Below are 20,424 nucleotides of genomic sequence, written 5' to 3'. Positions count from 1 at the left end.
TACAGGAAGCCTGTGTCAGATTCAGAGGACAAGCTGCAGATTTTCAGGAGCCACTCAGGACCTTATCTGCTAGCTGTACTCACTGTGCTCCCCTGGGCAGAGCTTGCTGCTGTTCCAGAGGATCTCTTTATCGTAAGAAGTGCATTTTGTACTCTTCATTCAGCATACTGTATGGTAGTTCCTTTTGAGGGTATGTGAACATAGGCTTATTTTTACTAGTGTTCCTTGAGCATTTACATAGGCTTCTCTTACGAGACCAATTATCTCTTGTCTTGGAAGGTGTTGACATAAAAATTATGGAATCAGTTAGGTAAATATAAGTCCTTTGCCTAGTGTTTCTAATCTGTTTCCAGTTCTACAAATGGAAAGGTATTGTGTTTGCCAGAAAATGTGGGCAAAATTGTAGGTGAAAGGAAGCTCCCCCTCCCCCAGCAAAACAAAAACGTAAGTCAAAATAAACTTTATAACGGAAAGTGATTTAGATTTCTTTCAAGCTTTATTTTATTTTGCTTTTCTGATTCATTTCAGAGTAATTCCATTAATTTCAGTAGAATTACTCTGATACATCACTGCAGTAACATCTGGAGATTCATGAGGTACTTCAGTAGTCACCAAAATTTTTCATACAAATTGCAGACAATCATGTAGATACTTTCCTGTTCTCCTCTAATACTGTGCAATACAATGTATTGGCAGGTGCTGTAAATGATATGGCATCCAACCCTGGATATTACACTGAGTTGGTGGAAAAGTCCTTAGGAACATGCACTTTAGCTACTGATGAAATTGAACGAGATTTACGTCGCTCCTTACCTGAGCATCCTGCTTTTCAAAGTGACACAGGGATTTCTGCTCTCAGGAGAGTTCTTACAGCTTATGCATACAGGAATCCTCAGATTGGATATTGTCAGGTACAGCAGTTTTGAGACTCTTAGTGCTGGTTGTCTAACTGCTAGCTCATGCTGGTGGTATAGTAGCACCTCATAAAGTCAGGCACATAAATACGTAATGGTTTCTTGCTCAGTGCTTCACTTCCTTTGCTTTATTTCATCCCACTACATAAGTTTTTACATGGTACTTGAATTTGTTGATAAATTCTGTCATGTCCACTTAATCTATGCCTTTGCAGTCTTACTAGATGTGGCAATTAAAACTATTTTTATGTAGTTTAAATACTATGTTGTGTATTTAATAAGATAGAGGTAAAAGTCTTATACTGGATATGGCGGTAGGATATCCTAGCACTCTAAAAACATGCTGTAAAGTGCTTTCAAAAATACAAATTTTAACAAATGACAACAGTTGTGTTTTCACCAGCTTTCCTCGTAAGTGCTTCTTTTCGTGCTTAAATATTACAGGCAATGAATATTTTGACATCAGTACTTCTGCTGTACGCGAAAGAGGAAGAAGCATTCTGGCTTTTGGTTGCCGTGTGTGAAAGGATGCTACCTGATTATTTCAATCGTCGAATCATTGGTAACATCCATCTCTTTTTATCTACCTAGAATTGAGTGTAAATGATAATTCATTAAGAACAAATGTAAGGAATGAGCTGAAGGCTGAACAGTGGAGAGAAACCATTGAATTTGGTTCAGTATTGTGAAGTAGAAGATACAGATTACAGAGATTGTCCCGAGTCCTCCTTAAGCAGGAGTAGATATAATTTTCAGATTACTTCATTACTTTAAGTGTAACTACTCAGGAAGTAGTCAGTTAGACTATTATACGGGTTTGTTGAAATTAAAACTGCAGATCATACTAGCTGTTTGAAACTTAGCTTAAATAAAGGAAAAGGTTACTCCAGCTCGAGATTTAGTCTTTGATCTCATACTCAGTACTTGCAGGTGTGTGTACTATAAGAAAATTGGATGTGAAGTTTCTCTCTAATTGCAGAGAGGGTCTAGAGGCTGTCAGGAGAATTATTGTAAACAGCCGCGTACCCACAGAAGTGTTAACACACTTTACAGCGTGCAGCAAGGCTCTGGACCCACACATAGAGTGCATAGCTTCCACACAGGGGTGAAGCCAATGGTTCCATGCTGTGAGGCCTGTGTTTGCTTTTACAGTGAAGTTGGATTAGGACAGGGGCTTTATTTCAGGCTGGTGTTCTGAGAAAAGTATGCTGCTCTGTTTTAAGATTTGGGTGGTGGATTTGTTATCCTTTCCCTGCAGGTGCCTTGGTAGATCAGGCAGTGTTTGAGGAGCTCATCAGGGTTCATCTGCCTCAGTTGACAGACCACATGACGGACATGACTTTTTTCTCCTCGGTCTCTCTCTCCTGGTTCCTTACCCTTTTTATCAGTGTGCTGCCTATTGAAAGTGCAGTCAATGTGGTGGACTGTTTCTTCTATGATGGAATAAAAGCGATCTTGCAGCTGGGACTTGCAGTGCTGGAATACAACATGGAGAAGCTGCTGATGTGTAAGGATGATGCAGAAGCAGTCACTGTTCTCAACAGGTATCAGTGTACCTATTATTCCTATGTGCTGTGTAGCAGCTGCTGTAAGTGCAAATAGATGAGTCATGACGTCTGGCCAAAGGCTTCAGTGAAGTTACGTATTTATCTCGGGCTAAAATTCTGGAAGGGTTGACTGGAAGGTGTTCCTGAATCCTCTGAAAATCTCATCCTCCTTTAAAGTTCTTATGAAACTATTGCCTTTTTGTGTATTTTAAAGGAAAAGCAGTGTGATTTTTGCCTGGAATTTGTATCATTTATGTAAGGTGACTTTCCTTATGGATGAAGTAATAAGCACGCTAAGACTGTTCCAAACAGTTCAGGCATCAACTTACCTACAACATATTCTACAGCTCAGTTCTTGTAGTTTAGGCTACTGTCTTCTCTGTTGCTAATGGCTTAAAATAGAAATAAGAAAAAAAAAATGTGATGAGGACAATCATGACCAGATGTTTGTTTTGTATTAGAATTTGAAGAATACATTAAAATATGCTACATAAAGTGCATTTTAAACTGACATATTGCAAGAAAACTTGCGTGGTTGTTGCTTCACTACCTACCTAAATTCTGTGTGGTTGTGTGTCATGAAGTATTAAAACAGCAAAATGACTGTGCTATAGAAGTCACCAAGTTGTGACTGTTAAGAACTGATAATAAGAATTTCCTTTTAGTGAGACTTTTAAGTGCTGTATGTTTGAATAGGGTAGGAGCTACAGAATTTATGAGGAAATGAATTTTATAAGAGGCCATGCCGCCTGGTATTTATTTTAAAACCTAGCTGTATTCATTTAAATAATTAGCACTTAAAAAAAGCTAACAGTAAGAGCCTATTCACACAGTTCAAATATATTAACATTTAAAATCTGAAAGTGTGGTGAAATGTTAATTTTCACTTGAACTAAACAAGCTGCTGTTTCCACTTGACACCCAAGATTTTGATGATTATTATGAACTCCTTTTGAACTCCTGCTTTCACCATTGTGTCTGGCAGTCACACTTCTGTTGCACAGTTAACCCACCCGGCAGCATGATGGTATATTTAAAAGATGATTACAGTAGTTTGCCTCTCCTCAAGAAAAAGGAATCTGTCAGTCTGAAGATATGTGTTCTTTGATGTTGGTAAAGGAATTGGCCAGCTTGCCCAATGGATGCGTTAAGGCTGGTTATGTAGGAATAATGAATAGATCAGGTATGACTTAGATTATACATCTGAGGCAATTAAGATTGCCTTGGTCACGGTTCAATACAAGCCTGATTTTCTTTCTACCAGTTATACAGTACAGGCTTGCTAGGTGGTTTAGAGGAATGCTCAGTGGAAGGGACCTTGGCAAGTCTTCGGTGTGTCTTCGTGCTCACAAGAGGATTACTGCTGTCGCTGGGTCACATCAGCCATGTTATTGTCTAGCTGGGGCTTAAAAACTCCCAGGGCTAGAAGCTGTACAATCTTCTCTGGCTAGGCAGTCCCCATGTTTGTTACCATTACAGCATATTTGTGCTACTCATGCTGATATTCTTTGATATTTCTCATTCTCTGCACACTTCTTCACTAGATGCTGATGTTGCTGTTTTGTTGTGAAAAATAGATTCCTGCTGATTTCTGGTGTGTTTGCTTTGTGCAGATTCTTTGACAGTGTCACTAACAAAGACAGTCCTTTGCCTCCAGCTGTGCAGCAGGGCTCCAGCCTCAGCGATACAAAGAGTGACCATCCAAAAGTGGAGATTACTGATTTGATCCGAGAGTCAAACGAAGTATGTGTTCTTGTGGGTATGTTTTTTGCATCCCATGCAGTGTTTACATAGCATGGGCTGCTTAAAGGTAGTGCAGCTGCCTTGTAAAATGAGAGCAGAAAATCTGTCTAGATGGTAGAAATTTGGCTCCATATTTTGCTGAGCCTCCCTGAAAACCTTGTAGTTTGTGAGATAGGTTTGGTTTTAGGTTGTTTTGGTTTTTTTTGACTGCCTGAAATGTGCTTGTGAGGCTGTCCTAAGTGGAGTTCCCTAGGTTCATTACAGGTCTGCCATCCCTCATTCACTTTTAGTATGTCAACTAAATGACAAGGTACAGCAGAAACAGCCCTTGCATTTAGTAAGTTGAGTCTGATTACTGCACACTGCAGATAGTGGTAACATTGGCATAACTCATGCATGAAACTCTCTACTTGAGTAGTTTATTGTATGGGTAAAGTGGCTGTTCAGAGATACGTTTGTGAGGAAGACCTGTTACAATCTTTTAGCACTTTCAGTCTGCAAGCTTGATTTCTGCAGTGTCTAGCTTTGCAGCTGTGAATGGGGAAGGAAGTAGCTGTAGCTTCTCCTTTTGTCCTCAGATTTTCATGAGGCATTTCCTTCCTTGTCGTGATTTGTATCAGGGTATTAATCCATTTGTAGGTAGGTTTCTACTCAGCCCACCTGAACTGACGTAGAAAAGATTAACTAACTGTAATGTGTATACCTTAGGAACTGTCCATTTTGATTTTTACTGAGAAGAGGGCTTTGCCTTTAGTGGGGTGGACAAAGACAATCAGAAATTCAGGTGTCTTGGAGTGTCTTTATAGCGTTGGAATAGTCATATAAAAAGTCTGTGCTTTCTGCTGTCAGTATTGTTTCACAGGAATGTATATTGAAGAAGGATGTTTTTAAAATACTTTAAGATTCTTAAAAGAAGAGTTGCAAACTATTGTAAGTCTTTCTTGTTATAGTGAGAATGAATACTTGCAGAATAACGAACAGAGATGGTAAATAATGAAGTGCTTGTATATTGCATCTGAAGTTTATGCTGAAGCTTACACAGAAGTGGAACCATTACTGAAAGACAGAACGAAAGAAACTCATTTTCTTCTTCCCCTGCCTTTGCAGGCAGGTGACTGGACCAAAGCAATAGCCTCTGATTTGATACGGCTTTTGAACTTTGATTTGGGCAGATCCTTGAACCTGAATCTCCCACTTCCAAGTTGACAGCCCTGTTCTGGGCCCATATCCCCATTTCCATCTCAGAGTCCCTTTTTTGGGTGCAAATTTTGATCTTCAGTTAAAACTGTATTTCTTCAGTGCTAGTGTCACAACGCTTTGTTTGGGAACTGCTGATACAAAGTGAGAGTCAATTTCCTGCTTCCCATTTTGAACAGACAGATAATTTCAACACAGTTCTGTTTTGGGAAAGAGTTTTACTTCATATCACTATGGAAATAAACAAATTTTGAAATGGGAAGATTGCTGCAATGGAGAGTTGTCATTTTCCAGATAGGTCTAGTTACAAACTGTGAATAAGTGAACAGAAATGTTCTTTGTGATAATTTTGCTTTGCCTGGGTATTCATAAGATAAATGAGATTAAGTGAATTTTAAAATGATGTTCAGTTTCATGCCCTTATGACTCAGGCACAATGCAAGATGTATTCTTTGGCAATCTAATCAGATACGGAGAAGTCATGTTTAACTGGTGAGTGGAAGAACGTGTAACATTTTATCACATCACACTAATTGACATTTAGATTAGACATCTTGTTTATATTCTTACTGAGGCCATTGCGCAGTATCAGTGCCCAGAAGCCAGACCAGTGAATGAGCTATGACTCAGAGATGCGATTTCTCTCTGTTTCCTCTTTGTTCCAAGTCAGAAGTATGCTGGTAGTGGTCTTCACAGGGACATAGAAATACAGTTCTGGAAGGTCATGCGGGCCACAGATCATGCAGTTCACTTCCCTGTCCAGCATACACCCAGATGATCCTTGGTAAATGTTCAATCTTAAAACTCCTCAACAAAAGAGCATCTGCAAAAGCTTCAGCTCATTGTAAGGTTTCTCTGCACCCTAATGTTCTTTAAATAAAATACATTTATTCCACTCCAATGTTCAAACACTTTCTCTGTCCTTCAGAAATTCCAGGGGTAGCTAGAAACGGTTCAGACATTACTTCAGGTAGTATCTAAAATTCACTAGAGTGAACTTCAAGGCCTGACAACATGCACGTCTTAGAATTTACTACCCTGCAGCAGTAGTCACCATTCAATAGCAGAGCTGGATGTAGAACCAACACGCAGTGAAATCCCTTATTTTGTTTTCCCACACAGTGGACTACTCCAGTTTCTTTCTCCATGTCTCTTTTAAAAGTTACACTGTTTATGGAGAATGTTGGTCCTCTAGTAAGTGTTTTTTTTTCCTTGGAGTTTCTGGAATCTTCCTTTGTGTCATACCTGTATTGAACTTAGATGCAAGAAAGATAAAAATATCTGCTTGTATGTGTCTAGCAACAGCAGTTCATGGAGCGATGCTTTTCTTCTTAGAGATACGGCGATATTCGATATGAAGATGTTGAGAGCATGCGTTGCAGGAACAGGCTTTATGTGATCCAGGCGTTAGAAGCTACAACCAAGCAGAATGTGGTGAGTGACTTGGAAGAGCTAAACCCTTCCCTTTGATAAAATTTGTTCACTTTTGGAAAATTAGAAGAGCTGCATTTGCCAGGGCCAAGTATATGATTTTCTACACTGAAATCCCTCACGTCTGCAGGGCATCTGTTAACTGAGGTTTGGCCTGTGATGTTTTCAGTCTGTGAATCACAGCATGACTTTCTGGTCTCATTACAAGTAACACCATCACAGACAACTTCTAAAGGCTGGTATATCTCTGATACTTAGCATTGACTGGAACAGGCTGACCTAAATTTTTTGTCTGCTCTTATGAAATCATTAATGCATTTCTCTTAGAGGCTTAGGACACTGCGAAATGTCCACACTGCTACAGTAAAATGGTTGATCACCTGAATCTGGGAATCAATCACTGAAGGGGTTATCATGCTGCATTCGAAAAGGGTTGCTTTTTATCTGTGGTGTGTGTGGATGGCTGGTAATGCTTGCATTCTGTGGTAGCTCTTCAGCTGCCAATATCATCCTTTTAAAGTTCATACTCCTGAATGAAGGTGGAGGTTGCAAGGTGGTTCCTTTGTTTGCCTGTTTTCTTCTGTGGCTCATTTCCAAAATCAAATTATAATAATTGTCTATTTAATGAGCAATGCCTGTTTCTCTAGTAATCAGTATGACTGATATTAAATGTTGTTAGTTGTGCTAACATGATAACTTGTATTTCATTTTACAAAACACACTGTGAAGGTGGAACCTGGTCTAGTAGCTAAAACTTTGTTTTTAAAAGCTATTAACAATTTTTTTATTATTATCTAAAAAGTGACAATTCAGCTTCACTGTTGAGAGCGGAACGGTGATTTGCCCATTATAAAGGAAGTTATATATTCTATCATTATAAATAATTGAGTTTTATCTCCTGGGTTTTATAGTGTAGGCTCCATGTATGCAAGTAACGTGACTTGCTTTAAGCTCCCTTTTTTGGGGAGAGTTTCTTTCACTGTATAATCTTCCGATTGTTTTTAAAAAGCAGTTTTATTCTTACTCCTAATTATAACGTGCCAAAACCTGGAATATTCAAGTGTCTTTTGATGTAAGGTTAAGTCTCTCATAACTTTATTCTACAGTCTTATTCCAGAAAGGCAAGACTCATTAATTAATTTTCTCTTAATTTTGTTTCAGCTACGTGTTGTGTCCCAGGATGTAAAATTCAGTCCTAGTGATCTTGAAGAGCTTTATGAATTATTCAAGGTAATGTGCCGTTTTCTTCACTTACCAAACATCAATCTTAATGGTGGACTGTGTTGTGGGTGTGAAATAGTTTTAACAAATTGAGATAAAAGCTATATTCAGCATATGTTTTACATGCCAGCTTTAAATCAAATTACATAGTTAACTTCCCACATCTTTTACCCAGAGAGAGTTGTTGTTTCACAAAATCTAACATTTTATCTTTCCTTTGCAGAGGGAGCACTTTCTTTCGTGTTACTGGAATGTAAATAGTCCTGTCTTGCAACATCATGATGCCAGTCTACCGTATCTGGAGCAGTATCGGATTGATTGCCAGCAATTCAGGGTTCTCTGTCATCTCTTGAGCCCCTGGTCACACTGTGCAAACAGAGACTCACTTGCATTGTGGACATTCAGACTGATGGCTGAGAGCTCTGATGGCCTTATAAACTTCAAACAATTTGCCTGTGTTCTTGGTATGAGAACAACACATATGTAGCACATTCACAAGGGAACTCCATCCTGGGAGTAGTCCTGGGATGTATCACCTTCCGTACACTATATATAGAGCTTAAGGAAACTAGCCTCTGAATTTAGGGTGAAACAGTCTGATTTTTATCATGTGATATTAAAAGCAAAGATCACTAAATGGCAAGCAAACTGCTCAAAAGTGTATTGATAAGCTTGTGGGTGGGAGCTACACTATTGAGGTAAATGATGAGGGCTTTATATTATGGAACTGTGCTTTCTGTGTCTGTGTTTTACTGTGGGACCCTTACTATTCTATGGTTCTGTGACTAGCTAACGCAAGGCTTTACAAGCTAGTATCTTTCCTGAGATGTTAATCTCCTGGAGAATAATTTCCTATTTGAGATTAAATTTAGATACGGTTTTACCATCAAATATCAGACAGTTAGGAAATGGCATGATCTCATTGCCCAGCCTGTTTGGTAGATGATAAATATTTCCTCATACTAAGCCATCTTGTACACAGATCATGCAGGATGACCAGTGCCTTATATCTCTGGGGAACTGAAAGTTTTCTTGATTTACCGCTCTGTTCCTTTCATCTTGTTTCCAAATTTGTATTGTTCAGGAAACAAAAATTTAAGAGAAAGTAACGAGAAGACATTAGTGCTATACTTTTTTCGGTGCTGTTGTTTAATTTTACTAAGTCATAGGTATTATTAGTGTTCTTTCCTCAGTGTAGGCAAACCCCAGGCTCAGATGCAGGTGAGACTGCCTACCTTTGAGCTTAATCTCTAATTATAGTCCATGTGAGGTAGGACACATGTCCAGTTCCAGCTACCCTTGGTTGTATTTATTTAGGTTAAGAGAGTGTTTTAAAGTTTGGTTCATTTGAACAGCCTGTCTTCCTTTTTTCCTCAAACAGATATCATGTATAACAGAAGCTTCACTGACAAACTCAAGCTTCTTTTTAAGTTGCATATCCCACCAGGTAAGTGAGAGGTGCTGGCATTTGGGGAGGGCTATTCCTGGCTTTTATCGTCTTTGCATGGGTTTTTTCCCTTAGCTTTACTTTTCTTCCTTTTGTCAGCCATCCTGGCTACAGTACAGTCTAATAGTTGTAATACAGATGTGTATTTCTTCCAGAATCATGTATTCTTTGAGAAGGACTTAATCTGCTCCAACACCATTTCTCTTCATAGCTACCATAGTCTTCATAGTCTGTACAAAGCTTTTGCTTTTTATCACTGCTTTGGTAATGCTTTGAGGCCCCAAGCCCACTTTATTCATTTATTTATTGCAGCTTTTACTGAAGTAGAATCCCTGAGCCCTTCCAAAGGTGGTGCTCTTTCAAAAGAAGAACTGACCCACTTCAGCCAACTCAGTGGTAAGCTCCAGAATGTGAGGCTTTGCATGTAGAATATTGGAAGGAACCTATTAATAATCTCATGGTGAAAATGGGGAGCTGTCTTCTGAAAACTAGAAAATCCAGTAGATTGTGCCACTGCTAACCAGAACCCCCTGTGAAGATCTTCTGTAGGCAGTTAGATTTTCATAAAGTAGCACAGAATTTGTGGATAGCTGGTCTGATGATTGAATTCAAAGGCCACAGCTGTTGGAAATAGGAAATAGGCGGGTGTATCTGTTCAGCATTTTTCAGCATAGCATGCAACTGTTGCAGTGGTTTTTTGAAGTGAAGCCCATTTCACTTTTGCAGTCAAGGCAAATATTGATGTATTTGCTACCTCAAGAAATAAAATATCTAAATCTGTAATTATTCTGAGGCACGTAGCAAACATTTCAAAATCTGTTGCTTCCATTTTAAACCGAGTAAGCTGAAAGAAGTTTTGTGGTGTCTAGGTTTCTGGAATTGATAAAATACTCTGGAAAGTTTGCAGTTTTACTTCTTTGGATGACAGATCCTTCTTGTTTTTTAAAAACTATCCAAAAATACCTTATCTGTAATATATGGGTACTGTTCTTACCACTGCTCAGGACAAGAGCTGTAAACATTATGAAGATATTTACTTGATATAACTGATGGCAGGTTTTTTGTGATCTCCAGCCTCATGGTGGCTTCTGTTCCTATAGAAGTTATACAAATTTTACCATGTGTTTTTTTCCTTGGCCTCATCTGTGTTGAGAATGTAGAGGACAGTGAGGGATTAAGGAAGGATTTTTTGATGAAAGGAATTTTTGGTCCTCCTTTCTCAAATAAATAACTCTTTCTTCTTTTTCTCCTCCTTAAATGTTAGTTTCATCCATTGAGGATACTCTTGAAAGTGATTCTTTGAAGAGCAGCCCAGAAAAAGGTAAAGAATCCTGGAGACATTTGGCAACTGTGTGTCTTGTGGGAGCAGAGCCGGGAAAGTGTGTAGTGACGCTGAGTAACATTATCTCTGGTGTAGCACTAACATTATCCATTTCATAAGCATAGCCCTGGGGAGCAAAGGGGTAATGTAAGCTCTGATCCTGTTTGGTCCTTGGCCTCACCACTCTGCTGAGGAGGAGTGACATTGGGGATGCCAGCTCTTTTTCTTATCGTCCCTCATGGGAAGCTTTTAGTTCTTGTTTGCTCACTTCTTTTTAGTTTTTGTTTTTCTCTTTTTGTCAAGTAGGGAAGGGCAAGGTTGATATTCAGGCATATCTGAAGCAATGGCAAGATGAACTTCTTAAAAAAGAAGAAAGCATTAAGGATTTGCCAAGAATGAATCAGGTAAACTGTCTGAGTCTTATTTAAGTCTGTTTTTGAGTGCTGTTTATATGTTATGTTCATTTAATAGTTTTCTAAAGGAATTACAGGATCCCTTATATTTCAGACCTTCACATTAATCATTAGACTGTGTTTTTTTTAAAGTGCTGTAACTGTAAGCTTATGAAGAGAGGGACTTTCAGACACACTTAGGTTTATCAGGGCTGTTCCACACCCATATTGACAGTAGATCCAGGTGCTTGGCAGCAGCAGGCACAAGACTAAGATCACAGTGTGCAGTGAAACAGGACTGTTGTGTTGCTGTTCTCTGAATAGTCTCCTCTGTATCTCTCTGTAGTCTCAGTTCATCCAGTTTTCCAAAACTCTGTACAATCTGTTCCATGGGGATCCTGAGGAGGAACTGTTATATCGGGCTATAGCAGTGGTTACCGGCCTCCTGTTGAAAATGGAAGAAGCTGTGAGAAGACTGCAGAGTCCCACATCACCGGTCAGAAGTCCAGTAGCCATTATGGAGGTGCCTGCTGAAATCCCCAGAGAAGGGCAGGAGGAAAGCAGCTCTGAGCAGACTGAAGGCAGTAGAGCACAGAGTTTGAGAGGAAACCATGAATGGTCTTTTGCCTTTGAACAGATTCTGGCATCCTTACTAAATGAGCCAGCCTTTGTGAGATTTTTTGAGAAACCTCATGACATAAAAGCTAAAATAGAGAGTGCTAAAAATTTACAGCTTAAATCAAGAACCAGAATGTAATTTTCTTTACCTTTGACTGAATTAACCACATAAAGCGCTTATAAATGAAGGTTGTTGCTATGGAAATTGTGTCTGGTGTTTATACAGGGAATGGAGTGTGAAGAGTTAGCTTTAAATATCAGATTACTGGTATGTAATGTAAATAAAAATAGTTTGAAGCACAATCACTTTTTTGCATTCATAAGTGTGTCTCCAGGAAAGGACTGAGTGATAAACTGTCTTTACCATGTTATTAAAATATGCAACATTGCTTGGAAATACTGGCTGTGACCTATTGCAGACCTGCCTGAATGACACCTGTTAGAGCATGTGCTCTCACACAATTTCTATTACTGTGATAAAAGGAATGACTTCCAGCCATTTTTACTTAAAAGGAGTATCGACAGCTTAGAGGTTATCTTCCAGGTTAGTTTAATTAGCTATTTCCAAACCTGCACGTGGACTGGGATCAAAGCAGGGTGAAGACTAAGAATAGAGGCTATGGTAGGCACAGGAGCATGAGATTAGAGAAGAAAGTTGCCCAGCTCTCAATTCCTCTGCTTTGGTGTTACTGATGGTTCTGGACTCTTGCAGATTCCAGCCTCTTGTCAGCAGTTTGCAGACTGCATTCTCCCAGCCCACATCTCAGTTTTTGCAACAACTGCTTTCCTGCTCCTCTAGATCAGCCTGTATGTGAGTTTTCTTTCCCACTTTCATACCAGTCTTCCTACAGTACAGGTGAAAAGGGTGGAGGCTTGTTTGGTTAGCCAGCCTGCACGTGGATGCAAAAGCTAGTCTAGATTGTTGAAATCAAGGGGAAGCAATGGCTAAATCTGTCTGACCATGTGGTGGTTGTCGTTCATCTTCCAAGAGGAGCCATTGTTGGCTTCTGAGGAGCATGTTGATGAAATGTATTATTTTGCTTGTGTTTGGAAAGCCCAAGCACAGACCATGTTAGCTGCTTCATGGTGAGCTGAATGCTGACTATTGAACTGCTAGTGGGATGCATTGCAGTTGCTTCTTTGCGTACCATACCTCAATCTAATAATTATTCTTTCTTTTCTGTAGCTCTGTGGGTTATTGCTGCTGTAATGTTTTCTCTCTATCTGCATGATTCACATGATTCACAAGATATCTTCATGATATCTTCTGGAATCTGACTTGGCATTTTTAATGTGTAAAAAATTATACAGCAGGCAAGCTCTGCCAGTATTAATGCTGATAAAGGTTGGCCTTGAACCTGTGGTAGCTGGTGCTAGAATGGGTGCAAAGAAAGAGGGAAAGAGCTTGTATTTTAACAGTAACAAAATAAACGGGGACACTCTGCTAAACTAGTTAAGAAAGGCTGTTTCTAAAGCCTGTTGGACAATCCTCTTCTGCAGAGCAGCATTATTTTTATACTGTGCATGTGTTTTGTAAAGCAGCAGGATGGGAATGGTGTCATTCACTGATGCTTTTCTTGCAATACTAATACGAATGAAGAATAAAATGAAATTCTGACTCGTGTTACAAGCACTTGATGAAATATTAACATTGCAATTAGTGTTGAAGTTCCCGTGCTCCTTCTAAAGAATACAGTTTTGACCAGGAGCAATGAATTTGTGAGTTATTTCTGCTACTCTCCCCCATACTCTCAGGTATTAATGTAAAATAAAGTTTTATTGAATGAACAGTAACTCCAAAAACTATATCATATATGTGAGAAATGAGGAAGGTTTTTTCAGAAGCCTTCACAAAATAATTAACACTTGGTACAATATAATGCTGATTTGTATTTTTATGCATAAAATAGAAAAAAACTAATTTATCCATTTATATGGATTTGTTTCTGAGGCAAAGTAGGGCAACACTGTGTTACTTTTAAAATGTATTTACTCACTGTTTTCGTAATGTTTCAGAAATACAAAGCAGGTGATGTTGTTCTAGTCCAGGACATAGATAAGGTCTGTTCAGTGAATTCTTTTGCAAAGAGCTGTGCCAAAAGTAATGGAGCCCCATGAGGATAGCTGCAGCAGCCCATCCGAAAAGCTTTTGAAGGTTTATGAGGGATGTTGTTAATTTCAAGTAAAGGTATGAACTATTTGCTAAGCAAGGTAGCACAGAGATATGAAACTCAGTAATGTTTCTTCCTTGAGAGCCAAGATGTTGAGTTTCTAAGTACATGAGACTATACTGAGGGAACCTGGAAAATACAGTGGCCTTGTGACGTGACTTGGTTTGGTTGTGCAGAACTGAGCACCTTTTTAAAATATGTTTTCTATTAGTGTCAGTCTGAGAGACTGTAGGGTCATTACCACTTGTGTAGTAGCTCTTGTCAGCTATCATGTATCTATGTATAAAGCGAGATTACCAGCATATAGATATTAAAAAATAAATAGATTTCAGGTGAGAAGTTAGGTTATGTAGGGGAACACTGACTTTTAACTGTGTGGATTTTCTGTTCAATTTGTGTATATTTTTTCCCCAAAAGGTTAATGTCTTTACATTGTTCCTGTAATACATCTGCACATTGATCCAGCCAGAGTAATCAGAGTGGCCAGGCATCCAGCCTCGGCAAGGACGGAGCAGGCTGGTGGCACTTCAGCAACTGCCTGACTGGCAGATTCTTCTTTCTGGAGCCTATAGATCACGGCCAATCCTTTGGGGAGGTCTAATGTAGCAAACACCAGCTCTTTCCTAAAAGCATAACCCAGAGGTGTGTATGCTGGGCTGCTTCCACAGTGTGCCATAGTATTGTGCTTTGCTTGTGACTAAGTCTGGAGTTAGGGGCTAGCTCCTTTCCTGTTGTGGAGCTAAGCTCGCATATATTTATTACCCAGTTTAGCTAGGATCAGGGAAGCGAGAGCAATAGAAGCTTTTTCCCCTCTCATTAGTCCCAAAGGGTGATGCCTTGACTTTAAAGCCCTTGACTTTAAGTTGCTGTCAGGGACAGCAATTCCTGTGTGATGCAGTGCTTTGGCCATCTGAAGTTCCTGGTGATGCAAAGATGAGCCCAGATTCACATCCCATTGCATGGGGCCACTGTCAGTGTGCACAGTTCTGTGGCAGGGCAGCTGCCATGTGCAGCAGAAGTTAAGCAGAAGTGCTGGCAGGGAGTCTGGTGGGTGCAGAGTGTCTGACCCAGAATTACTCATCTATTTCCTGGGGGGGGGACTTTCCATTTAGATTGTAACTTGGGAGTTTTTAGAAGTGCTTTTTGAACTTTGAGCAGTTCATTCACAAACAGGAAGCAGTGTGGTTAAGTAAGTGAGTACTGATGTGTCATTTCACATATCTGTGTTGCTTTTTTCTGTAACCATTTCCATGGAATTGTTTTATTTTTCTGGGAGGTTCAGTCATAGGTGATAAATGAATGTGAATCAGTACAACATAGTTGTAGGTAGCATAGAGATTGCTAAAACTAGGGATGCTGTTTATACAGTTTTAAAATTGCACTACCTGCTGCAGCATCGCCAGTGTGACTTGGCAGCTATGCCATGGTTTTTTACCCTCAAACCTCCTCAGTGGCTGTTAGCTCGTGCTGCACAGTCCTTCCTACTGGGTAGGCCATTCCTAGCATCGTTGTGCATGTAAGGTGCCTTTTGTCAGGTGTAACTGTTAGCCCAGGGGGTGACCAGCAGACTTGCAGTGTTCCCTTGGTCGTCCAAGAGTCTGCTTGACCTCTTTGTGTGCTGAGTTGAGGGCTTGGATACATGAGGTAAGGGAACAGCTCAACTAATATTAATAAAAATGAGTGCTTTCTACCATGGCAGGGAGAACTGCTTGTAACTCAACCAGTAGCATTTCCCAGGTCATTAAAGTGGTCACTGCCGTGTGATTTAGAAAAAGCTTTCTGTGTCTCCATCCATTCCTAAAGCAACAGCCTTGTTCATCACTCTAATGCCTAGAAAGTAATGTATTTTTAGAAGAGTTTGCTGCTATAGTGACTAAAAAGTAGCTGTGTGCTGATTTTTGTTAAAACTTGCTCATCTAGTTGTACCATACAGGGGTCTCGATTGTGATTGCAGTTGGACCAAAACAAAAAGTAATATTCCAATTTGTTTCCAGAAAAATAGGCTATTTTGTCTTTTCTTTTGCTATAGCTTTGTCACTTTACCAAGAAGGCAACACAGGTTTGTGTTGGCAGGTTGGCTTTTATACCATGTATTGTATGTTGAAGTACTGTAAGACAAATGGGGTGTTACAAATTTGTTTCAGTTCTTAAGAAAATAAAAATAAAAATCTATATTTGAGGCACTATGATTTCTCAGGATGGGCTGTTTCTGACGTTCCTTCAAGAGCACTGCTCATGTTAAAGCCATGTTAAAGTTTAGTCAGTGTTTTCCAAAGCAAGGGCTAAGCAAAAAGCCACGCTAGGATGCCAGCGGACCCACAAGTGGAGGAAAAACAAAGAGGAGACCCAGGTTTTGAAACCTGGGATTACTTTAGCCTTGGGTACAGTCAAGTTGGCTTCAGTGCCATGACAGCAAGTGAGTTAGCCCAGAAAGAGTCCTGTTACTCATTATTCGCATCCAAATTAAAACATTTACAGTGCATAGACATGTCTACACTGACTCTGATGCCTTTTCCTTTCTAATTTATGTATTGCCCTATTGCTTCTGGCACTTGAAATCCCAGCCTCTGTCTTAAGCCCCATCCTTTCACTTGTTCATACACCTGCAGCTCCTGATCCCCAGCGGACCCAGGGAATAACAACAGGACACTTTGCATAAGAGCTCTTACAAGTATTATTTTATTTCTTCCTTTTTTTTTTCTTTCTTTTTTTTTTTTTAAATGCTATGTACAATCTGTTTAAAGCTCGTCAAAATGCACGGGTTCCCATTCAATGGAGCTGTGCAGGGACATAGATTCAAGACAAGAATAAAATCTTTACTTTTCATCTTCATAAGACACTTCCTTTTTCCCCATTACAAAATAGTTTTAAGAATAGTAACATTTATAAAGGTATCTATATTTGACATCATATAAAATAAAACAAGATTTATACTAAGATTTTTTCCTTATTTTCTTTTATATGGAGTATATACAATATATACATAACTTTTCACTGTGTTTGTCAAACCAGCCTGATTATACCCACCAGGCTTTAGCTTATATGTACAAATATGCTAAAAGTGCAAGACTTTTTATTTATTAAAGCTGCCTGTGTTTTCAGAGGTCTGGAATTGTGTGGCCTATATATATGTATTTTTATATAGATATACATATACATGCACATAATGTGTATATTAAAAATACATCTATCTGTATATCTATATAGAGAAATATAGTATATAGGTGCTTCTCTACTAGAAAGCCTCAGAACATGACTACTAGGTTGACACTGACACTGGAGCCCAATCCTGACACAGGTGGCATCAGTCACTTTCCCACCCACTGCTCGTCAGCAACAAGTCACACATCTGTGTTCTTATAAGCACCAAGCCCACCAGCAACCCTCAATTCCAAATGGGTCTCAAAAACACAGGTCATCGCTAACACTGAGGTAAACAAATACAAATCAACCTGAATAAAGGTATTTATTTATTCATCTATTTGTTTGAGAATAAGTGACAACAGAAGGCAAAACCCCCACAGCCCTGACTCAGCCTCCCCCCAGCCTGGAAACAGACCAAGCAGGGACCAAGCAAACCCAAAAAAGGGACTATGGGATTTTGTCCTCTGGAGCATGTCTGGAAAACATGGCTCTACCCGAGAGGCAGTGCCTGGGCCCAAGCAGCCATCCACTGCTGGCCAGCAGCTGGGCTAGTGGCTGGGGCGGGCACTGGGAATGGGGGGGGGGGGACACATGATAAAGTGCATTTTAGGTCTCTTATTTTAGCAAGGCCAATCTAACATGTAAACATCCTTGCAAACCTCCTGTGCTCCATGCCGGGAGGCTGCGAGCAGGGGTGCCAGTACCACCCCACATCCCCCCTCCCTCCCTGTCTATGCAGCCCAGAACTGCCATCAGCAGGGCTGTGTCCGTTCACTGCCCCATCCGGCACACCCACCTCCCCCCCAAACCCCTTCCCAGCCTGCTTTTGTTGGACTTGGCTTGCTTTCGAAGCCACAGCAATGCCAATGAACTACTCTGCCTTGGATACCAAGCCCCAGACCACAACCACCACCACCTCTGATTGATTGACACTTACCATGTCTGGGCTCCTGTACCGTGATGGGACACTGTGGAACAGCCACGGTAGTGTGTTGGGGCAATGCAGGTTTAATGGGCAGATGCATGGCCTTTCCCTCCTGCCGCCACACTGGGCCACAGACTGTGCACAACAGTGGAGCCCTAAATGTGTGTGTTTGCTTCCCCACTAACATTATGTGCCAAGGTCAGAGGGAAGGAAAAAAACCCCAAACAATCCCCCAAAATGTAACAACTCCTCCTGCTCTAACCTCATGAGCAGTTTTACTGTGCTAGGATGGGAGGGGAGACCCTAAAAGTAACAGTGCTTTAAGAATAAAGATAAATACTTTCCTACCGCAAAGGCTGCGTGCTGGCCCTTGCTGCAGACCCTCACATGATGCTGGGGCACAAAGGACCCTTGGTTCTCCCCAGGACTTGGGCTTTAAGAGCCAAGGGCTGAGGCTGTCACTGTTTCAGCTCCTGAGCTTGCTGGGAAGCTTGGGCTGCTACAACCTGTTTGACACGCAGGTTTTTCTGTCCCCCTGCCACTGAGCCCAAGCACTTAGACCTGGCCCTAAAGCCAAGACTTTGTCTATAACTTATAGACAGAGCTATATCCTACAGCATCAGAGATCTCTAGCTATAGATCCATGTACTGTTAGGTACGTCCAGGTTTTTTCATGCTAACTTTCCCACTTCCCCCCTGCTGCTTGGGCTGCTCATGCCAAAGGCTGCTCTATCAGTGAGTACCAGTGACCAGCTGCTGTGGTGGGTGGTGCCAAGAGCCAAGAAAGCGGCTTGCACAAGATAAAAAGCGAACAAATGCCAAACCCCCAACCAAATAAACAAAAAACAACAACAACAACAAAAAAAAACACAAAAAACCCCAAACAAGCAAACAAAAAAAAAGGAAAAAAGGAAAAAAAAGCAGCACACTTTGCTTGGATTCAACAAGCTATGAACTCATGCAGCCCCAAACCTCGCTCTGACTGCCAGATGGAGCTTAGCTGTTAGATAGACCTGGTCCTAACTAACCAGTTTCTTGCAAAGCTTATAGTAATCTATCTATCGCCTACGTTTGGGCTAACAGTGCCCAAAGTATTCAGCTATGAACACCTCAAAAACGCACATTTTCATTTTGCCTTTGGAAAGACACAAAGAGTAGGGACGCTAAACCACACACCCACTGAGGAATAAACTGCTGTTGTTGCTTTCAATTCATAAATACAAACTTATAGTTTAAAAGTGATAATTTACAAAAATACAATTTATTGCTAACCCTATGGACTCGGAACATCTCTTGTGTCCTTGTGATTCATTTAGGTTGGCCAAATGGAAACATGATCTAGCAAACCCACACAGTTTGCCATCACAGGCTGTTCTATGCTTGCTTGTTTGTTTTCATGTATAGAAACACACACAACTACATCACTAGAAACAAAGCAACCAATAAAAGAACGAGTAAGGGTTCTTTGTAACCTGAAAAATACGTGGCTACAGGGAGTAAAAACCATATAAATTTATCTCCACTCATGAACCAAAATAAAACATGACAAGTATCTTACTAGCTGTGGTGTGAGCTGGTATAACAACAGTAAGAAATTCAGGCAAAAGTGGTGTGACGTAAATTAGCAGCATTATCCAATCTCCTGGAAAACAAAAAACTGCGGGACTGAGGTATAGAAAAAGGGGGCGGGGGGGAATCCACAATGGACCTACTACAGCGAAACGAGTTATATACATGGTGATCCCACGGCATCCTGCAGACCGCTGCAGTCCGTGTGTGTGCTCCAAATGCTGGGCTTAAATTCACAGTGACTTTAGCATTGAAGTCCTGAATGGAAAAGGGTTTTCTCCATTGCAAAGCAATCTTCACAGCGACCCAATAAATAACCTCTCTGCAGCCAGAAAGCCACTGCCTTCCAGTTATTCTGCGGTGCTGGGCAAGGGCACATATAGCTGCCAGAGCAGCATCATGTACGAATCCCAACAGATGAGGTGCCCCGGAGCCATCCATCCCTGGTGGGGACTGGTCCCTCCAGCCACCACCTTCCCTGTGGGCCCGATGTCACCCATCCTGTTGCTCTGACAGTGTCGTGCTCCTTCCGTTCGCTCCAGGGTGCAGCAGCTGCAGCCCAGGGTGCTCCCTGCACCCGACCTGGTGCTCAGGGCAGCTGCATCTCAGGCAGGTCGGAGGCTTGGCCCTGCGTGTGGCGGCTCTGCTGCTGTGGGTGCAGGAAGTAGCTCAGGGGGTTCTGCTGCGGTGCATGGGGTGGCTGCAGAATGCGCTGTGCACCCCCAGGCACCAGCTCGGGACCTTGCATCTGCCAGGAGACACAAACGGGGCAGGTCAGACCTGC

At 40.8% G+C, this 20,424-nt stretch overlaps 2 protein-coding genes across 12 annotated transcripts in view; one reads left to right on the top strand and one right to left on the bottom strand.

Moving 5' to 3' along the window:
* Positions 1–12,228, top strand: part of TBC1D8B (TBC1 domain family member 8B) — a 33,557-nt gene extending 21,329 nt beyond the window's left edge. For 2 of the 4 annotated variants that reach the window (XM_062613287.1, XM_062613288.1), the window contains 12 exons: positions 697–911; positions 1,359–1,476; positions 2,173–2,458; positions 4,075–4,204; positions 6,737–6,835; positions 7,994–8,062; positions 8,277–8,517; positions 9,435–9,500; positions 9,813–9,896; positions 10,765–10,821; positions 11,128–11,225; positions 11,560–12,228. In XM_062613287.1, the coding sequence (XP_062469271.1) occupies positions 697–911; positions 1,359–1,476; positions 2,173–2,458; positions 4,075–4,204; positions 6,737–6,835; positions 7,994–8,062; positions 8,277–8,517; positions 9,435–9,500; positions 9,813–9,896; positions 10,765–10,821; positions 11,128–11,225; positions 11,560–11,970 (1,874 nt within the window). In that variant the 3' untranslated portion in view covers positions 11,971–12,228. Of the gene's footprint in view, positions 1–696; positions 912–1,358; positions 1,477–2,172; positions 2,459–4,074; positions 4,221–6,736; positions 6,836–7,993; positions 8,063–8,276; positions 8,518–9,434; positions 9,501–9,812; positions 9,897–10,764; positions 10,822–11,127; positions 11,226–11,559 lie in introns of those variants that run through there. The other 2 variants (XR_009963731.1, XR_009963732.1) reach the window with 2 other exon arrangements.
* A 7,047-nt stretch (positions 12,229–19,275) lies between these two features.
* The window catches only part of PASD1 (PAS domain containing repressor 1), a 95,095-nt gene continuing 93,946 nt past the window's right edge, over positions 19,276–20,424 (bottom strand). For all 8 annotated transcript variants that reach the window (XM_062613280.1, XM_062613284.1, XM_062613277.1 and 5 more), the window contains one exon: positions 19,276–20,388. In XM_062613280.1, the coding sequence (XP_062469264.1) occupies positions 20,230–20,388 (159 nt within the window). In that variant the 3' untranslated portion in view covers positions 19,276–20,229. The remainder of the gene's footprint in view (positions 20,389–20,424) is intronic.

Source organism: Pezoporus occidentalis, unplaced genomic scaffold, assembly GCF_034315485.1.
Source record: "Pezoporus occidentalis ecotype Australia unplaced genomic scaffold, CSIRO_AGI_Poc_V1 ctg165, whole genome shotgun sequence".
In the NCBI taxonomy this organism is placed as follows: domain Eukaryota; kingdom Metazoa; phylum Chordata; class Aves; order Psittaciformes; family Psittacidae; genus Pezoporus; species Pezoporus occidentalis.
Note: the sequence above shows the minus strand (reverse complement) of the source record. Positions and strands in the feature narration are given on the sequence as shown.